Here is an 18,478-nt window from a genome sequence, read left to right on the forward strand (position 1 = left end):
GCCGGCCGAGGCCAGCCCACTGCCCCATAGACCCCCAGAGACGCTGAGCGTCCGATGGGCGGGACAAAGCCCAGCATTTATCCAATGACTCGTCTCGTTTCGCTGCTTTCTTTGCTTCGCTATTGAACTCTGCGGACGCTCAGCATCCACGCTGTTTAAAGCACTGAGAAGCTGCGGGAATGAGTGAGAGGAAAGCCGCGTCGTTACCAGTGATAAGAAGCTGATTCTGAACAAAAGATGAGCGCATTGGAGGGCATATTTAGTCAATGACATGTACACACAACAGTATATGTTTGATCACTTATTTTTTGACATTTTAGGGGAAGCTGAGCTTCCCTTGCAGTCTTAGAGTAATCGCCTCTGCCAGGTACCTTTGTAATGCTGAGACCACCTTTTTAAACCTGAAGTCACCTCACTGATCCTCAAACCCTGTTTCACAGTATAGGTGTCATATGCACTTTTTTGATGATAAATCCTGGGAATATAATTCATTTCATCTTGCTTGTTATTCTGTAGGTGAAGGACGAATAATCTGTCACATAATTAGTAGTTTTGTATAATATACAGTGACATTTCAGAGTTTTTAACAAACACAGTGTCTCTCTTTTTTTTATTATAAATTTTTTTATTCGATATTGTACACATAAAGACAATTCGTAGAAAAAAATAATCATCTCAAAGGATGATTGAAAAAGTAAGGAAAGAAAAACCCCAACAATCTGACGATCCCCTGCGAGCAAGCGTTTGGCGACAGTGGGGAGGAACAACTCCCTTGAAACGGGAAGAAACCTCCGGCAGAACCAGGCTCGGGGAGGGGCGGTTATCTGCCTGGACCGGTTGGGGGTGAGGTGAATCAGACTGCAAACACTGAACTAGTGTTATGTGGCAGGATGGATGTTCGCTGGATGTGAGACTGTTGGTTAACCAGACTCCACCCAGCTAATATCCACCTCTGAAAAAATGCTATGAAGGCATTTTTTCAATCTGATTCATCTTCACATCATTTCTTTCTTTCTTTTTATAAATAATGCAGCATCTGCAGAGCCTTAGAGTCGGTCACCTTTCCATGAACTCTAAAGCTGTAAACGGATGTATAGTAACTGTTGCCCCAGTTCTTGTGGATCCACAGTGTCAGGAACTTCACCACCATTTTGTCATGACCCTGTGAGACAAAAGAGATAATAAGTTGAGTTAGTTGGATATGAACTTTGTGCTAACATGACAGGACAGTAAATTTAGGGATGACTACTACGAGGAAAGCTATATTTAAGAGATAATCTACAATTGCTCTCATTTTGTTTCATAAGTTTGTGAAATAAAAAGTGTGTGTGCATGTGACTAATGACAGAGTGGACTCACCTTTATCTCAAACGTCTGAAGTGGCGGTCCCCTGATATCGTACCTGAAGGTACCCAGGTAGATCTTTCGATCATACATAGTTCTTTGCCCCTAAAGACACACAAAGATATATATAACATTTTTTCTCTAATGTACTGTAATGTATGCAAAAGGTTAATAGTTAAATAATAATATAAATAGTTTAATATAAACTTGAGAAATCTGTGAATACCAAGACTTGAAATAGCCTCGGAGCGCTTGATGCCGTCCCATCCGGGGATTTGTTCTGCGGGATGTGTCCTATCGTGACATGACTGACCATCATGCTGTAGGGCAGCTCAAGACACACCCTTCCCTTTGTACCTTTAAAGGCCCAGCACCGCCCCGGCGTCGTAGGTGTCAATCCCTTAAGAGAAAACAAACAAACAAATAAATTAATAAAAACAGAGTTCAGTGCTGTGTCATGCAAGCATATGATATATTCATTTGTGGAACAAGTTACTACCTGAAGAAGGATCCTTGGGCTCACAGGTGGAGGGAATTTGGGACTTAACACTTGAAACCCAAACAAGCTAAATCCTTTGTCCTCTGGGGGATAGGACTCTGAAGTCATATCAGTTATAATTTTGGCTCCTTCAGATTAAAAACAGAGTGAGAAATGATTAGCACAAAAATAAATAAATTAAAAAATCATACACAATTTCCAGTTTGAATGATATCTCACCCAGTGACTCCAGGGCAAAATTGGGCATCATGTCTGATACTGGATGAAGGAACTCCATTTTCTCCTCCAGTTCCTCTTGGCATTCCTCCCGTTCCTCTCGGCATTTTTTCACTTCCTCTCGGAGTTCCTTCACTTCCTCATGGCGTTTCTTCACTTCCTGTTGGCGTTTCTTCACTTCCTCATGGCGTTTCTTCACTTCCTCATGGCGTTTCTTCACTTCCTCTTGGCATTTCTCTTGGCGTTCCTCCAGTTCCTCTTGGAGTTTCTTCACTTCCTCTTGGAGTTCCTTGACTTGGAGCTCCTTGAGGTGCTTCCACACATCTTCAGAGTTCCCACTGGAGACCTGTAATTGAGAGAAGAATCAGGTTATGTTTATGTAAACACCTTAAGATAATATTATGGTGGCATCATCTGATCTATGTCAGAATTATTATAATTTTTTGTTATTATAAGCTGCGGCTGTTTGCCATACGTTTGTCACAGTGTTGGTGGAGAACTCAGTGCGGAAGGCCAGAGTCACAAAGAGTCCAAGACACAAGAACAGGATGAACGCCAACATCTTCCATGGCCTGTTTGCAGGACTCGTTTCAGAGCTCCGTGTCCCACTAGGTACGTCTAGTGGGACATCGAGATACGTATCTGGAAACGTATCAAATCTGGCATGAAAACCACCTTTGAGTTTTTTGAAAACCCTGAATAGAATAAAACCAAATGAGAAAAAAAGGTACATTAATAAACCCATGCACACAATGCATTTCACGCACACGTGACAGCAAAACATATTATATATGTATGTATATATTCAACCTTACCTGTTTGTCCTCTCATTATAGCAGATGACTGGCTCGCCGTCACTGCCATAATATCCATTTTCCTGTAAGCGTCTGCTTCTTCTCAGCATGGCTGTAAACTAAAGAGATGGAGAGATGTTAATAAGTGAGCATTTCATACTTTCTAGCTTATTATGTGAGCACAAGACCATTTTGTTTAGAAGCACGAGTCACCGATTCCCTCTGACATGAACTCTTTCCTAACTTGGCTTCTTTTTATGAACAGAATGATAGAACTTTGATTTTTAGCCACATTTGAAACGTTTTCTTAATTAAAGGACTTTTCTTCACTCGTCCCTTCAAAAACAACCCATCATATTGTTCTGATTTGCATTATAGTAACAGATCAGGAGTTTTTTCTCCTTTCTTCCATTAAAGTGTGTAAAGTGCAAATTTACAAAATGAGATTCATAGCTGAAGTTGCTTCTAATAAGTAAATAATAATAATAATAATTGCACTAAGAAGGCTTTTCTGACATAATGAATGGGAATTATGTGCAAAAGTGAGTTTTTTTACAGAAATGGTCCTTACCTTGACCGAATTATCAGTTGCGCTGTTGAAATCGTTTGTCTGTGCAAACCGAATAACCTGAAATAGAACGCAGTGTTCAACCTATGGACTCGGCTCCCACTTTGAAGCGCACGGATAGAAGGCACATCAAAGGATGACGTCATGACGTGGAACTAGGCTTTTCGAATGTAAATTATTGTCACGTGTGAACACAGAAAAGCTGCGCACGCATCGCAAACTATTGTTGTCAGCTGGTTGCCTAGGTGACCCGCAGCTCTATGCCGATCACCTGTGATCATCGGCGTTTTTCCAAAACACCCTAAATATGTTTAGAACTACAAATAAACTTTATGAAATAACTTAACAACTTTCATGCCTTGCCTAGGCCCTCATTACATAGATCTACTTTGTCCCGTATTGTTTAATGTTAGAATATCAAATTTAAACGAAAGCGCTGTGGGGTGAGACTGCTAGCTAAGTTCAACCCTCCTCCTTTATCTGGGCCGCTGTTGCCAGCTTGTGTAAGAAAACTCGCTGTCGGCTCTCAAAGGTTGAGAAAGGCCGAAGCGAGGACCGGGCATGGGAGCGGAGGGAGCGGGTAGGCAGGCTCGGTGGCTGAGGTTCGGGGGTTGGTTTGGCAATGCCAAAGTGTACGAAGTGACGCAGTAAGAAGGCTTTATGTACACAGAACACGGCAGTAAACTAAGTGTGAGGGAGAACAGGGCACAGTCAAGATGGCTGCAGGTGGGAGAGGGGCTGTCACGGCACTCCTGGTCTATTGTTTATGTACACAGGACACTGCAGTGTTCTGTGTACATAAACTAAGTGTGAGGGAGAACTGTGGCATGGGTGAAAACAGTGGCGGTTCCTGATATGGGGGACATGACCGCCCGCTCCCCCAGCGCATTGCGATCGCCGCAGCAGCGCCTACCGCACTACTGCACCTGTGGGGTAATGAGCGCCCTCTGCCTGCTGTGTGGTGCATAGCTTTCTGCCATGGTTTGACAGACAGGTTGTAACAGAAGGGAAGGAGCAGGCGGGGGATTCTCTTGGTTGCTGAGCCTAGAATGAATCTGTGCATCTAATAAAATTAGATGTCAGCTCGTGTCAGCTCCTCCTTGGAGGAGCTGACACGACATTTGATGTCTAATAAAATTAGATGCACACAACTGATAGAACACAAAGCACATTTCATTATAATTTAGGATGGGAATCGAGAACCGGTTCAAACCTTTGAATTATGGAAATATCAGCTGGCACTTTCACACTAAACTAAATCCTGTGTGGAAAAAGGAGCGAGTCACTGAAGTCTAATGGTTGTGGTGGGAAGGGACGAGCAGAATCTCAGAGCAGGTTGAGGCTGTGATTTCCTCTGCAGAGCTGCTGGCAGGACCTCCCAGCCTGTCAGAATATCAGCAGTTCAGTTGGTGTTGCTACATTAAAAAAAAAAAACTAAAATCAAAAGTTGATTTTTAATTAAATTTTACACCCAGAACACATCCTAATTCTGTTTAAAGCACATGTGCAAATATGCTGTAACAGCCAAACCCTGGTGATGAAATCTTGGAGGAGCTGACACGACATTTGATGTCAGCTGATTTCATCATCATCATCGTCATCATCATCATCTGCTTGTGGCCAAGTGATGCTCCAGAAGAACCTGCATTGAAACGCACACTGAAAAGCATAATTCACTTTGACCTTTTCATAACTATGACAGCACTATGAAATACTAAGTATCTGATGACTGTCACAAGCATATTTATAGATAAGATAAGGTAAGATAATGTAAGGTAAGATGGTGTTTATTTGTCACATGCACAGTTATACACAGTACAATGCACAGTGAAATGTATTTTGTACCTGCAACCATATATACACACACATATAAATAAGAAGAATAAAAATTAAAATAAGTAATTCACACTATACTCTATATACTATACACTATACACACTTTTATAAATTATAATATTTACATTGTGCAATAATGGTCCAGTTAGGGCTCAGAGTTGAGCAGACGGATGGCTTGTGGGTAAAAACTCTTCTTCAACCTTTCAGTCTTAGCCCTCAGGCAGCGGTAACGCCGGCCTGATGGGAGCAGGGAGAAGAGAGAGTGTCCGGGGTGGCTGGGCTGTTTTAGGATCTTCATGGCCCTCAGCCTGCACTGCTTGGTGTAAATGTCCTGCAGGTTGGGGAGGGTGGTTCTGATGGTCCGTTCAGCTGAACGAACCACCCTTTTTAGGGCCATGAAGTCCTGCTTGGTGCAGTTTCCCATCCAGGTGGTGATGCTCCCACGCATGATGCTCTCGATGGTGCAGGTGTAAAAGTTCCTGAGCACCTTGAGTGGGAGCTTGAAGTCTCTCAGCCGCCTGAGGAGGTAGAGACACTGTCTGGCCTTCTTCACAGTGATGTTAACGTGATGAGTCCAGGACAGGTCCTGTGAGATGGTCACTCCCAGGTATTTGAAGGTGTCCACTCTTTCCACCTCAGCACCACTGATGACAAGTGGATGGTAGTCCCTCTGCTGCTTCCTGCTGAAGTCCACGATCAGTTCCTTCGTTTTGCTGCCGTTGAGCAGGAGGTGGTTCTCCTGGCACCAGTTCTCCAGGCGGGAGACCTCTCTCCTGTAGGCTGTCTCCTCATTGTGGGAGATCAGTCCCTCCAATGCGCTCAACTTTTGTTCAGAATCAGCTTCTTATCACTGGTAACGACGCGGCTTTCCTCTCACTCATTCCCGCAGCTTCTCAGTGCTTTAAACAGCGTGGATGCTGAGCGTCCGCAGAGTTCAATAGCGAAGCAAAGAAAGCAGCGAAACGAGACGAGTCATTGGATAAATGCTGGGCTTTGTCCCGCCCATCGGACGCTCAGCGTCTCTGGGGGTCTATGGGGCAGTGGGCTGGCCTCGGCCGGCCCGGACGCTCAGCTTCTGCATGATGATTGGATGATCTGTCTGAGGCTGAATCCCTTTTTGATTGACAGCGAAATGAGCGAATCAGCAATCTTTTGGTGTAAACATCCATGGGAGCATTTGTTTTGAGTTGAACCGAGACTTTCCTAATCCTCTTAGCGGCATTTTCGTTGTTAAAAATGAATAGCGAAAAAAACAAACAAAAAAAAATCTTTCACCTATAGAGAACATTTGGCGCATTATAAAGAGGAAGGTGCGACAAAGAAGGCCCAAGACGATTGAACAGTTAGAGGCCTGTATTAGACATGAATGGGAGAGCATTCCTATTTCTAAACTTGAGAAACTCAGACGTCTGTTGAGTGTTGTAAGAAGAAGGGGGGATGCCACACAGTGGTAAAAATGGCCTTGTCCCAACTTTTTGGGGATTTGTTGACGCCATGAAATTTTGTAACAACATATTTTTCCCTTAAAATGATACATTCTCTCAGTTTAAACTTTTGATCTGTGATTTCTGTTGGCATGTTGACATGTTGGCACCTCCACATCATTGCATTCAGTTTTTATTCACAATTTGTTTAGTGTCCCAACTTTTTTGGAATCCGGTTTGTACATGCGTTTTCATCAAGAAACGTAGCCTGTTGAAACAAGTGTCCACTGACACCATCAACACTGATTAGAGAGCGCAGACTCAGAGAGCAGAAAGACAGCAAGGCGTTCTCCCCACACCACTTTACCACCTGATCCACCCTGTACTCGTCCTCCTGTCCACCCTCCACACATCCCACTATGGCTGTGTCATCTCAGAATTTTGCAGATGGCACCTCAGTGCGGTATGAAGGTGGTGGAGAGAAACTGGGACAGCAGGGTTCCCTGTGGAGCCCCCACGTTGCTGATCAGATGCTCAGACACACAGCTCTGTAATCTCACAAACTGCAGTCTGCTTGTCAGGTAGCTGTGGATCCAGGTGACCATGGGGGGGGTCCACCAGTATGTCCCCCACCTTGGCCATGAACAGGCTGAGCTGGATGGTGCTGAATGCACTGAGAAGTCAGAGAACATGATGTTTGGTTTGTCCAGGAAGGAGTATAGGGATAGGATTGCATCGTGCACACCCACCCGTGGCTGGTATGCAAACTGCAAGGGGTCTTGAGCTGGGTATACCAGTGGTCTTAGATGATCTAGTACCGGTCTTTCCATGACCTCCGTGATGTGTGAAGACAGTGCTATTGGTCTGTAGTCATTCAGTGCCACCGGATGTCTGTTCCAGTAATGAGGTTTTCTGTAGTGCTGGGACTCTCCAGATTGTCAGGCTCATGTTGAAGAGGTACTGAAGAACTCCACACAGCTGGCTGGTGCACTTCTTCAGCACCAAGAGACTGATGCTGGCTGGTCCAGCAGCCTTTCGTTGGTTGGCCATCTTTGGTGTCCTCATTAACTGGTCTGCTGTGATGCACAGTTCTATTGGAGGCTTGGGGGATGGTTCGGCTCTGCAGTGAGTGTCAGAGGGGAGGTGGTGGGTGATGGTGATGGAGGGTTGTTGCTGGGATCGGGGCGGGGGTGGGGGGTCTGTAGGGTAGGTGAGGCATGAGAGCCTGAGCTGAGGGTTAATGAAGCTTTTCCACACATATGTGCAGATCTGAACCCACACGAGTGCAGCAACAGTCCCGTGTAAAGAGGCACCAACCTAAAAGCTGGGTGACCTGTAACTGATGACCTCTATTCAACCTTTAAGATCTCTGATTACTCACGTTCTGAATTCACATTTGCAGCTCCATGTACACATTCACAAACCTCCACACTGGGCACATGTGGACTGAGACACACACACACACACACACACACACACACACACGATTTTGCTGCAATAACAGCCTCATGCAGTCAGTTTAGAGGAGCGTTACCGCCACCTACTGGACGGGAATGTGAACAAGAAGACTGCGAGAAAAACTGTTTCTGTGTTTTAATTCATGCCTGCACGATGGTTATTAGTTTGGTTCCACATCAGCATTTTTATGAAGGTGCCTGCAGTGAGCTTGCAGCTGCTGGAAGGTCTCTGCAGGTGATGCAGATCGTGCTGCTTCCAGGTAACATGCAGTAACCACTGACCCTCACTAGGTGGCAGGAACACTGCAGACATCACCGTGAAGAGCCTGTATCCTCCACACACACACACAGACACACACCCTTGCTTATCTAATGGTTAGGGTAAATAATGAAGTCTCAGTGAGCTGAAAGTATCACCATCCACTGCATAGAAAACACACCTGTCACAGTAGAAACTGAGCTGGTGGAAACTGGAGAAAGCACTCAGCATTTATGAGGAGTGAAGGTGCAGACTGAGCACACTACAGTGCTAATAGGTCCCTGTGAGCCCCTCCACTCTCACCTCCCAGCTGCACTCGGGTTTTACTGAAGAGCAGAAAGCTGGTTTTTAGTCTTTAACACTGTGTTTGTGGTACCTTAGTTTGTTTCCACCACTGTATAAAAGCCATCATGATATCAGCTGTGTGTTGCAGTGCTGCATGAACACATCTTAAATGGCTGCTGTAATACCTGTTTCTCTAGTATGTGGTGCAGAGAGCCATCATACTGCAGTGATGCAATATGATGCACGCAGTCACCAAGAAGAAGTAATTATCTTCTAGAATAAGCTAATTGTTCATCAGTGTATATGTGAGGTTAGAGTTCTGCTATGGGCCCCTCTGCCAGCCAGGGCCACAGAAACCAGTCCAGCTGGTACAACAAGTCTGGTTAATCAGCTCCAGATGAAAAGTGTGGGTGCTAAACTGTTTTTAGACTTAGAAACGATGAACCCTTTGAACTGTGAGTAGTTTGAATATTTCTGGTTTGTCTCTGAGGAGCTCTGTGAAACAACAACCCCGACAAAGTCACACACAACATGAATTCTGTGTTCAGACTGCAGGTGGCAGTAAGACACGGGCGGTGTGAGGAAACAGCCGAGCTGCACGATTGTAGGACAGCATCATGGAGACGGGCTGAAGAGTTAGGCTGCTGCAAAAGTGCCACACACACTCAATCACAATGCTCTCTATACAAGCCTTTGTGTGGAGGTCATTGTACAGTTGGGCCACGTGATGAAATAAGAAGTTAAGTCTGTGTCAGAAGAGACAAACAGCCCTCCTGTGTTTGATGAGGAGGGTCCTCTAGCAGCCAGCATGACTGAAGCCTGCAAACATGGAGCGTGCTCAGTCTGTCAGGAGCTGAAGTCCCAGTCAGCACTTTTCAAACTGTGAGAACAGGAGAGGAGAGCAGAGAGAAACGAGGACGGTTCACGGTTTAATCCCCTCTCCCACAGAAGGATGTGAGGCTCGGCCGGGCGTGACGCTGCTTTTCCGCCTCCTCTGTCTCGAGCACCCACTGCAATGTGACACTGGCTCTCGTGCTTACCTTGGGTGTGTGTATGTTCCAGCTTGTACATGGAAATGTTTTGTTGCTACTAATAACACTTTGATGCTGGTAAAAAAAAAAAAAAGGCGTGTGTATCTTTACTACAGTGATTACAGTGATAGTACACTGTGTACTCAGTGTACTGTGTGCCAGAGCAGATGTTTCAGTATGATGAGAAGGTGAATTTCTATTTTTGAACACTGTGTGTGCCCCACAGCAGATCTCTGCTCTGTGTGTGTGTGTGTGTGTGTGTGTGTGTCTGCTCACAGGTGAAAACGTCTACCTATCAGATGTTCTCTTATGATTTGGAAATAATGTACACATAGCTGAGACAATCTAAAGGTGAAGGTGACGGAAGGACACCTGACTTGCTGCAGTCTTTATTTCCTGTTTCACTGCTCAGGTGATCTAAGGGGGCGGGGTTTACTGCAGCTCCACCTCTGGCAGAGAAAAGTGGCTCATGGCTTCCACAGTAGGTCTAACCTCCAGAGGTCAGTGTGACCTACATGGAAAGTGCTGAGCCAAGTCAGCAGGCTGTGCAGGTGTAGCTCTTCTGTATGTGTGATGTAACAAGGAAGCAGTAGTAAGAAGGGGGCTGGACGAGACAGGAAGAGGAAGGCAGGAAGAGATGCAATGTCCTGCAGGGCCAAGGTGACTCCTCTGCAGGGCAGGTTTACTATGAGGAAGGCGGGACACGCTCCACACTCACCTGAGTCAGAGGAATGCTCGTAGGCTTTATCTAGGTGCCAGAAACACACTAGAGTACTAACGGAGGCCTGTGCACTGCCTTCTCCACAGCTGGACAGTGGAAACATGCTGGGCCACAGGCACAGCAGGAAGGTCACATATATCAGAGGGGCATCGTTACCCTTGACTTTTGACCCAAGGCCATTGTTAGCATAGCTTAGCATAACGACTAGAAGCAGATTGTGTCCAAAGTTCGACAGTGAAAATACGAGGAAGTTTAAAGATTAACACATTGTACTTAACAGTACATGAACCCTTTGTGGTATTACTGTAGTCCTTGGACTTCTAAGTAGTAGCAGCCTCACACACAGCTGGATGTGCTAAGCAGAAACAAATAATGCTTTACTCTGTGACTCGGTGGGAATCTATTCCTTTACTTCTTTTTCTGCTACTTATGCATTCACTCCCAGCAAGCTTTGCTTTTATTTTCACCCCACATGAATAGTTGGTGTCATAAGGAACCTGTGGGAAAGCTAAGACTGCAGACATGAGCATGAGCCGCAGCTGGGACCACTGACTCCCTCTAACACAGGCAGGCTGCCATAAAGCATGGACATGTTCAGTAACACAACCTTTTAAACATTATGAGAGCAAACACAGTCCTAAAGGACAGGTAGTAAAAATCTCAGTGTGATCCTTTGGGGCCCCATGAATCAGATAAAAGGGTTAAGCAGTTAGGGCTCTTCATGACCTTTACTCAGGGGAAGCAGAGAACACACACGCTGGAATAAACTTTATTATAAACGAGTGTGTAAACCACAGAGCCTCTCTGATTCTCCTCTGATAGTGCTCAGCAGGCTACATGGTCACTTTTATCAAGCTTGTAGCCCCTGCTTGCTGAACTAGAATAAAAATCCAGAGGGAGGGGGGCATCTGTCCAGTCCTCCTCTGTGTGCCACACGCTGTATCTTGAGCACTAAGACTCCCTGTATTCAGAAGATTGCATGATGCGATAAGCACGAGTGCTTAGGGAAACAATCCCGCTGTCTCCCGTGTGGTCTGGCTGACGTGCGGGGGCCTCAAACCTTCAGATAAAAGCTGAAGGTTTGCTGCAGAGAAATATTCAGAGTGTGGTTTCAAAGCCTCACCACAAACATGCAGCCGCAGCAGAGTCTCCACGGGAGGCTGGGAACTGTTCTCCTGGCTCACGCTGATGGATGCAGTCTTGAGCACGCTGCTAATGTTATGTGTGTACAGTGCGTGTCACCCACCTGGTCTGGTGTTGTCGAGACTGCTGACCCTCCAAGCATCTTCAGGAAGTGATGTCAGTGTCAGTATTCTGATGTGTCATATCAGGCCATCATACCAAAGATCCTTTTCCTTCAAATCTTTAACCATCTGTTTGATTCCTTCAAAACATGTTGTGTTGGCATGCTGTAGATACTATGTTACAGCTGTGTATTTGTGTGTGGCCTAACAGTGTACTGTGCACTGCTCTGTGATGACGCATGTCAGCATGCATCATCACGTGATGTTATGGTAAATGGACTAGTTCTTATATAGCGCTTTTCTACTCAGTATGAGCACTCAAAGCGCTTATACAACCTGTGCATTCACCCATGCACTCCTATTCACACAAGCACTTCCATTTTTACAAAGCTAAGTGCTTTTTAATTAACTAACATTCATACGCATTCATACTCCGACAGAACGGTTGGAGAGCAACTTGGGGTTAAGTATCTTGCCCAAGGATACATTGGCATGTAGCCTGAAGTAGCCAGGATTCGAACCGCTGACCTTCCGATCAGTAGGTGACCTGCTCTACCTACTGAGCTACAGCCACCCCTGAACTGACATGATAGCACTTCTTTGCCGATGAAGACACTGACACATGGCTAGGTGCTCTAATGGAAGACAGCATCCAGATGCATTATGGGAGATGATAAATCCAGTGGTTTGACCTCACAGGAGGCAACAGATGTTATGATATCGCAGCCTCTGCTACTTTCTTTCATCAGTTTCTATTTAAATCCCCAAATAGCATCTTATCATCATGCAGTGCATCCTGTCAAATCCCATAATCATCATGTGACTTGAGCAGGTAAGTGGCTGTGGCTGGCAGTTCATGGGTAATACCCATACTTCTGGAATACTAGAGCAAACTAGACCTGACCAGTTAAGACTCTTTAAGGCTGATGCTGATGTCAGTGCATCACTTTCAGGCAAGCCTCTGAAAGTAGAACGAGACAAAGAACAGAAAAATTAATGCAACATACATTATATTACCACAGGTATTCCCTCACCATCCAGATCACTGAGTTCAGGTGTTCCAGTCACTTCCACAGGTGTATAAACCAGCACCTGTGCATGCAGACTGCTTCTGCAAACATCAGTGAAAGAATGGGTCGCTCTCAGGAGCTCAGTGAATTCCAGCGTGGTACCGTGACAGGATGATACCTGTTAGGAAAATGTAAGGTATGAGTTATAATAATCATGTTTATCTGAATTACTTGTGTGAATTGCATTAGTTATGAACAGAGAGACTCCTACATGACGAAACCTTATGTGTGAAGACAAACACTAACCATGACCTTTATCTAAGTTTCATATTTGTGTACCTTGTTACTGAGAATTGACAGAAGGTGTTAAGAGTGTGTCTGATTTTCATCCTCCTCCCTCCTCTGGTTTCATTATTTGTCTGCTTGCACCAATGCAGGACCTCGCAGACATCAAAGTGTTTCAGTTGCTTCCTCTTCTCTTACACTCTTCCTGTACCATCTGCTTTCTGTGTGTATAAATATGCAGCTTAGAGAGTCATTCGGTAGAGTGCTTACGACTGCCCAGGAGTTGGGCTCGGCCCCTTAGTTCCAGTCAAAGGAACTCTTAATGCTTCAGCATACCAAGACATTTGGGACAATTTGATGCTCCAACTCTGTGGAACAGTTTGGGGATGGTCCCTTCCTGTTCCAACATGACTGCACACCAGTGAACAAAGCAGCTCCATAAAGACATGGATGAGCCAGTTTGGTGTGAAAAGCCTTCCCAGAAGAGTTGAAGCTGTTATAGCTGCAAAGGGTGGGCCCACAGCATATTAAACCCTGTGGATTAAGACAGGGATGTCACTCAGGTTCATATGCATGTGAAGGCAGATGAGTGAACACTGTTGGTGATGTAGTGTATCTGTGAGGGTAAACAAAGTATGTGGATGTTTGCTGATTAACTCCTGTTAATCAGTCTCAGAGCATCCAAGAGCTAAAAGCTTATTCAGTGATGGATGATGGTGAATTTCTGCACCATTTCCATGGATTAATGTCAGGATATTAACATTGTCTCTTCTTTTTTTGGTTGAAGATTTATTTTCCTGTGTTTAATGTGTGCAGATTTCATCTGTATTAATGACTAAATGACTTCTCTGATGTCTCAGGGTTGAAATAGAAAAGGAAACCCTTTACCTGGTGATCAGCAGGCAGGTGAAGGGCAGGCCGGAGGCAGATTGTCCCCCTCTAAAAACACACTGTGTTGACACTATGTGCAGCTGACTGGTGATCCGTAGCAATGAGTTTGTTGTCGTCACAATAGAAACTGATGACGTCCACTTTGCCTCTGATTCAGCTGGAAGGCCTGTGTTGGTTAAACATTCGGCAGTGATACGTTTTCGTCATCACTGCCGGACTTTATAAAGTGGGAATATTAAAACCACTCCACTCTCACTGCCTGGGTTATGCTGGCATAGATGAAAATCATGTTTTCACTGCACAAAACAACAGCAAGTTGGTAAAATGGGTAAATCTGGTCCTATAGAACAGCACACGATTACTAATACTGCTCTCTGATTTACAGCCTAATATTGTCTTATCAAGCCAGCAGCAGCCTGTTAATGTTTGTGTCTTTTATATGACTGCAGGTCAGAGCAGCTGCGACTGGGTGTGTTGTGTTAGTTCACCTTTCTCTTCAAGGGCATTGTGGCTTCAGGCAGACTCAAACTGTTTCCTTTGTCTCTCGTTTTTGGCCAGGTATTCTGTACCTTTCAGCAGGTGCTAATCTGTAGGTCTTTGCTGAGCGCTGCGACGGGCTCGTTCACCTGTGTGAGGGGAGCTCATCCAGTCACAGCACTGCCAGCGTGCTTCCTAGTGAGCTGTTACCATGTAAACCAGTGCTTCCCCGTTCATCTGTGTCCTCAGTGTTCACAGATGTTACAGATGCTTTCAGAGTTAAATTAGGGACACGTGCTGTATAAGCACCACTTACAAATTCTAGGACATTTATTAGCTATGCACAGTCCCACAGTCCAGAGACAGATCAGGGGTTAGGTGTCTGTGTCTGCCCTGTGACAGCTGGGAAAGGCTCCTGGAAGAAAATGGATGGACTAAGTCTCATTTATTTTTTCAGACATTCATAGTACTAACATGTTTGTGGGATACTCATCATTCATATTTAACAGTGAATACGCCACAGATCTGCACAGCTTCAGGTCTAATGAACTTTAATCAGTGGCATAGACGGCTTAACACATTTGGAGGGTCAGTTCCAGTGAGCTGAAACCTGACAAACACTACCAGGAAAAGCTTCTTGCATCTACTACAGCCACGTGACTTCTGGTGAAACTGCAAGCGTGCAGATTTTCCCAAATGCCGAAGTGTTCCCTTGTAACAGAATTTCCTCCTTGAAATAGAGGAACTGATTGAGCATAACTTCTTTATGTGCCTGCTTAGTGCTAAACTGTTCCCAGTTCAAAGAGCCAGAGTCTAATTCTGGACATCAGGTTATCTGTGTGGTTCAAACATTAACCAGTGCATGAATTATTGAAAGGAATGAGTGCTAAACTTTGTACTGGGGCAGGCTGCAGCTAAATATTGTGAGATGTGGATTAATTTGTAACCAGCTCAAAGTTTCGCAAGAGCATATGTTTCACCACAGCATCAAAAGAATAGCCGAGACACGGCAGCCCGGACTGGAGGGGAAAGCAATTAAAGTTTAATGGGGAGGGTGTTTGTTACACGGGAGTGTTACTGGCACAAGTTTCCAGCACAGATGTAAGTTCCAAGGTTTCTCCAAGGCTACCTGACTGCTTAATTCTTGTGTTTGCATACACTCCTCCGTGCAGCTGCTCCTCTGCGTCCCATTTTTATTAAGTACACTTGAGATCGTGAACTGAAGGAACAGATAACGCGTAAGCAACCGTATCCAGTTCCCACCTTCACTCTGTCCTGACGTCATATCCTGGCTTCAAGGGATTGGGTATCAAAGTCCCAGAAAGTAAAACATTGACTTGATTGAATGTCATTAGAAACACAGCCCACTCAGAAGGACAGAATGTTTCTACTGAGCGTGCTCACACATTTGAAACACTGTAGCTACTTTCTGACCTCATATCAGACTCATTCCTGTGTCTGTCTGACAGTATTTCTGCAGAAATATCAAAGAGTGGAGTCTGTTCATTTGTTCAGTACTAATACTGGACAATCTAAAACTTTCCTTTATGATCAAGCTTATAGTCGGGGCTGATCAGGTGACCCTGAACCCTCCCTCAGTTATGTGGCTACAGACCTAGGCTGCTGGGGGTTCCCATGATGCACTGAGTGTTTCTTTTCACTCTGTTTATACCCCACTCTGCAGTTAATCATTAGTTATTATTCATCTCCCTCACCCCCACCCAGTCACAGCAGATGACCCCCCCTCCCTGAGCCTGGTTCTGCTGGAGGTTTCTTCCTGTTAAAGGGAGTTTTTCCTTCCCACTGTCACCAAGTGCTTCCTAATGGGGGTCGTCTGATTGTTGGGATTTGCTCTACATTATTGTAGGATTTTTACCTTACAATATAAAGCACCTTGAGGTGACTGTTTGTTGTGATGTGGTGTCATATTAATAAAATCGAATGGAATAGAACTGAATTTGGTAACACTTTATAATATGGCCTGTGAGTAAGGCCGTAAGCAGACATATTTTACAGAGATGTATCCTGTGAGTACATTTAAGTTCTACTTAATTTTCAGAACTTAGAGCTCAGGCCAGATTGTCTTGTCTCTTGTTTGTATCTATTGTCAATGAACGGGTGTCTGGTTATGAGCAGGCTGCCCTCTGCTGTGGGGGCGGTGGCTCCGATCTTGGGTGCTGCAGTGCTTCGGTGTTGTCACTGCGGGCCCCGGGTTCGCTCTCTCCCTGTCCCGTGCTGAGGTGTGGGTGCCTACTGTGAAGCCCTGGGGTCCTACCGCTGGCCTGCGCAGGGGGCTGGCCTCTGGGGGAGGGCTGGCTTCCCGTTGTCTTGGGGCCTCTCGGGTCCTTGCCCCTAGGCTGGAGGGGCTTCGTCTGGGACCTCCCTCTCCCATCTGCTGGGGTGGGCATGTGGTTGGCATTGGAGGTGGCTGTAGCTCAGGAGGTAGAGCAGGTCGCCTACCGATCGGAAGGTCGGCGGTTTGATTCCTGGCTATTCCAGGCTGCGTGCCAATGTATCCTTGGGCAAGATACTAAACCCCAAGTTGCTCTCCGACGCAAGCGTTGGAGTGTTAATGTTAGATAATAAAAGCACTTAGCGTAGTTAATGATGGAAGTGCTTGTATGAATGGGGTAAATGTAAGCGTGTTGTGTAAGCGCTTTGAGTGCTCAGACAGAGTAGAAAAGCGCTATATAAGAACTAGTCCATTTACCATTGGAGTGTGTGGCCGTTGGTCTTCAGTGCTCTCGATGGGTTGCAGACAGTCGGGTGTCCTGGATCATTCTCTATCCGTCTCGGGCTTCTGGTGGGCGGAGCTGCAGCTTTCCACCCTCGTTACATTTCATGACATGGACACAGACACTCACACTTACTCATGCAGGCACAGTATAGCAGGGTTGTTGGTTTGTGTAGCCACGCTTTGTTTCTGTCTTGTTTTTTCCTTATAAATTATTTTTCTAGGTATTGTTTATTGTATGCTGTTTTATCTTTTTTTTTAACGCAGCAGTTGATGAACCCTTATGATTTATTTGCTGTGCTCTGTCCTCATATCTCCTTTTCCTATTTTCTTCTTTTTTTTCTTTTTTTTTCTCTCTTCTCTCTCAGCCTGTCAACTCTGGCATCACAAGGACACCTGTACATGTATGGGGAAAATAACACAAATTAATAAAATAATAGGACAAACATTAACAGGAGGACCCTATAGAGAATCTGTAGAGCTCATCTTCTAAGAGTAAATATGTCTGGCACAACAGTGCATTCAGATCACAATTCTGGTTGCAGTATCTGCCAGACCTGACAGGCTGAAAAAAAAAACGTATGCCCTTAGTCACGGGCCATATTATTAAGTGTTACCTTGGTGGAAAAGGTGTACACACAGACCCATTTTAATAACAACACTGTGCATTCTTAAATAAGCCAACACCACTATGATGGTGATGTCCCTACAGTGTGGCACTCACTGGGTGCTGCTGCTGTCACAGTTTCTTTAACAAAGGCTCAGGGATTTCAAACTCATGGGGAAAACAAAATGACAAACCTTTATAAAAGCTTCACATGAGTGGCCATTATCAGTCTGGGATGATGTGAAGGTGAGCTTCTGAGTTTTTGTCAAAAGTGGTCACCATGATCACTTAGAAGTGACAGGTCACCCTCTAAAAACACCTGTTTCCCCCCATATTAACAAAATCAGAGATGTCTCTGTTCAAGGACTGAACAGTGGGTGGATGTGGCTTAGGAGGCAGAGTGGAGCCAGTCGGCATGTCAAAGTATCCCTGTGCAAGATACTGAGGCCCGAGTTGTCCCAGTGCATCCGTGTGAATGTTGTAGGTATAGGAAAACAGTGCTTATAGGAACGAGTGACTGAGGTCACTCGTACCAGTCCATTTACTCTTGGATCTCCAGCTGACAAAATCAAACATCGAGCTAAGAGTGCCTCCCAGGCTTCGATCCAGCCGGTCTGATGGGAGCTACTAATAAGGCAGTAACTGACACAGGAGTACTGACACCAGAGGGGCATGTCTAAAACTTGTGAGCATAGGTAGCTATGGACCAACAGGGTCCAGCAGAGTTCAGCATAGTTACTGATGCATTTTAAATCATTTTTAACAAGAAGCCCTCTCAGAGTAAGCTCTAACACTG

General features: G+C 45.2%; 1 protein-coding gene across 2 annotated transcripts; it reads right to left on the bottom strand.

Annotated features, from left to right (window-relative positions):
• Nucleotides 1-693: 693 nt before the first annotated feature.
• On the bottom strand, nt 694-3,602 carry LOC115797430 (SUN domain-containing protein 3-like). Of its 2 annotated transcripts, XM_030754014.1 has the most exons (8): nt 3,425-3,602; nt 2,875-2,972; nt 2,535-2,754; nt 2,063-2,405; nt 1,844-1,971; nt 1,571-1,744; nt 1,360-1,449; nt 694-1,162 (listed from the first exon to the last, which is right to left on the bottom strand). In XM_030754014.1, exons 2-8 carry the CDS (start codon nt 2,961-2,963, stop codon nt 1,019-1,021), a joined length of 1,188 nt encoding a protein of 395 aa, XP_030609874.1. In that variant the 5' UTR covers nt 2,964-2,972; nt 3,425-3,602; the 3' UTR covers nt 694-1,018. The 2 variants fall into 2 exon arrangements, with proteins under 2 accessions (XP_030609874.1, XP_030609881.1); XM_030754021.1 differs by lacking the exon at nt 3,425-3,602 and having other exon boundaries at nt 2,875-3,369.
• Nucleotides 3,603-18,478: the final 14,876 nt, after the last annotated feature.

Source organism: Archocentrus centrarchus, chromosome 2 (genome assembly GCF_007364275.1).
Source record: "Archocentrus centrarchus isolate MPI-CPG fArcCen1 chromosome 2, fArcCen1, whole genome shotgun sequence".
Taxonomy (NCBI): domain Eukaryota; kingdom Metazoa; phylum Chordata; class Actinopteri; order Cichliformes; family Cichlidae; genus Archocentrus; species Archocentrus centrarchus.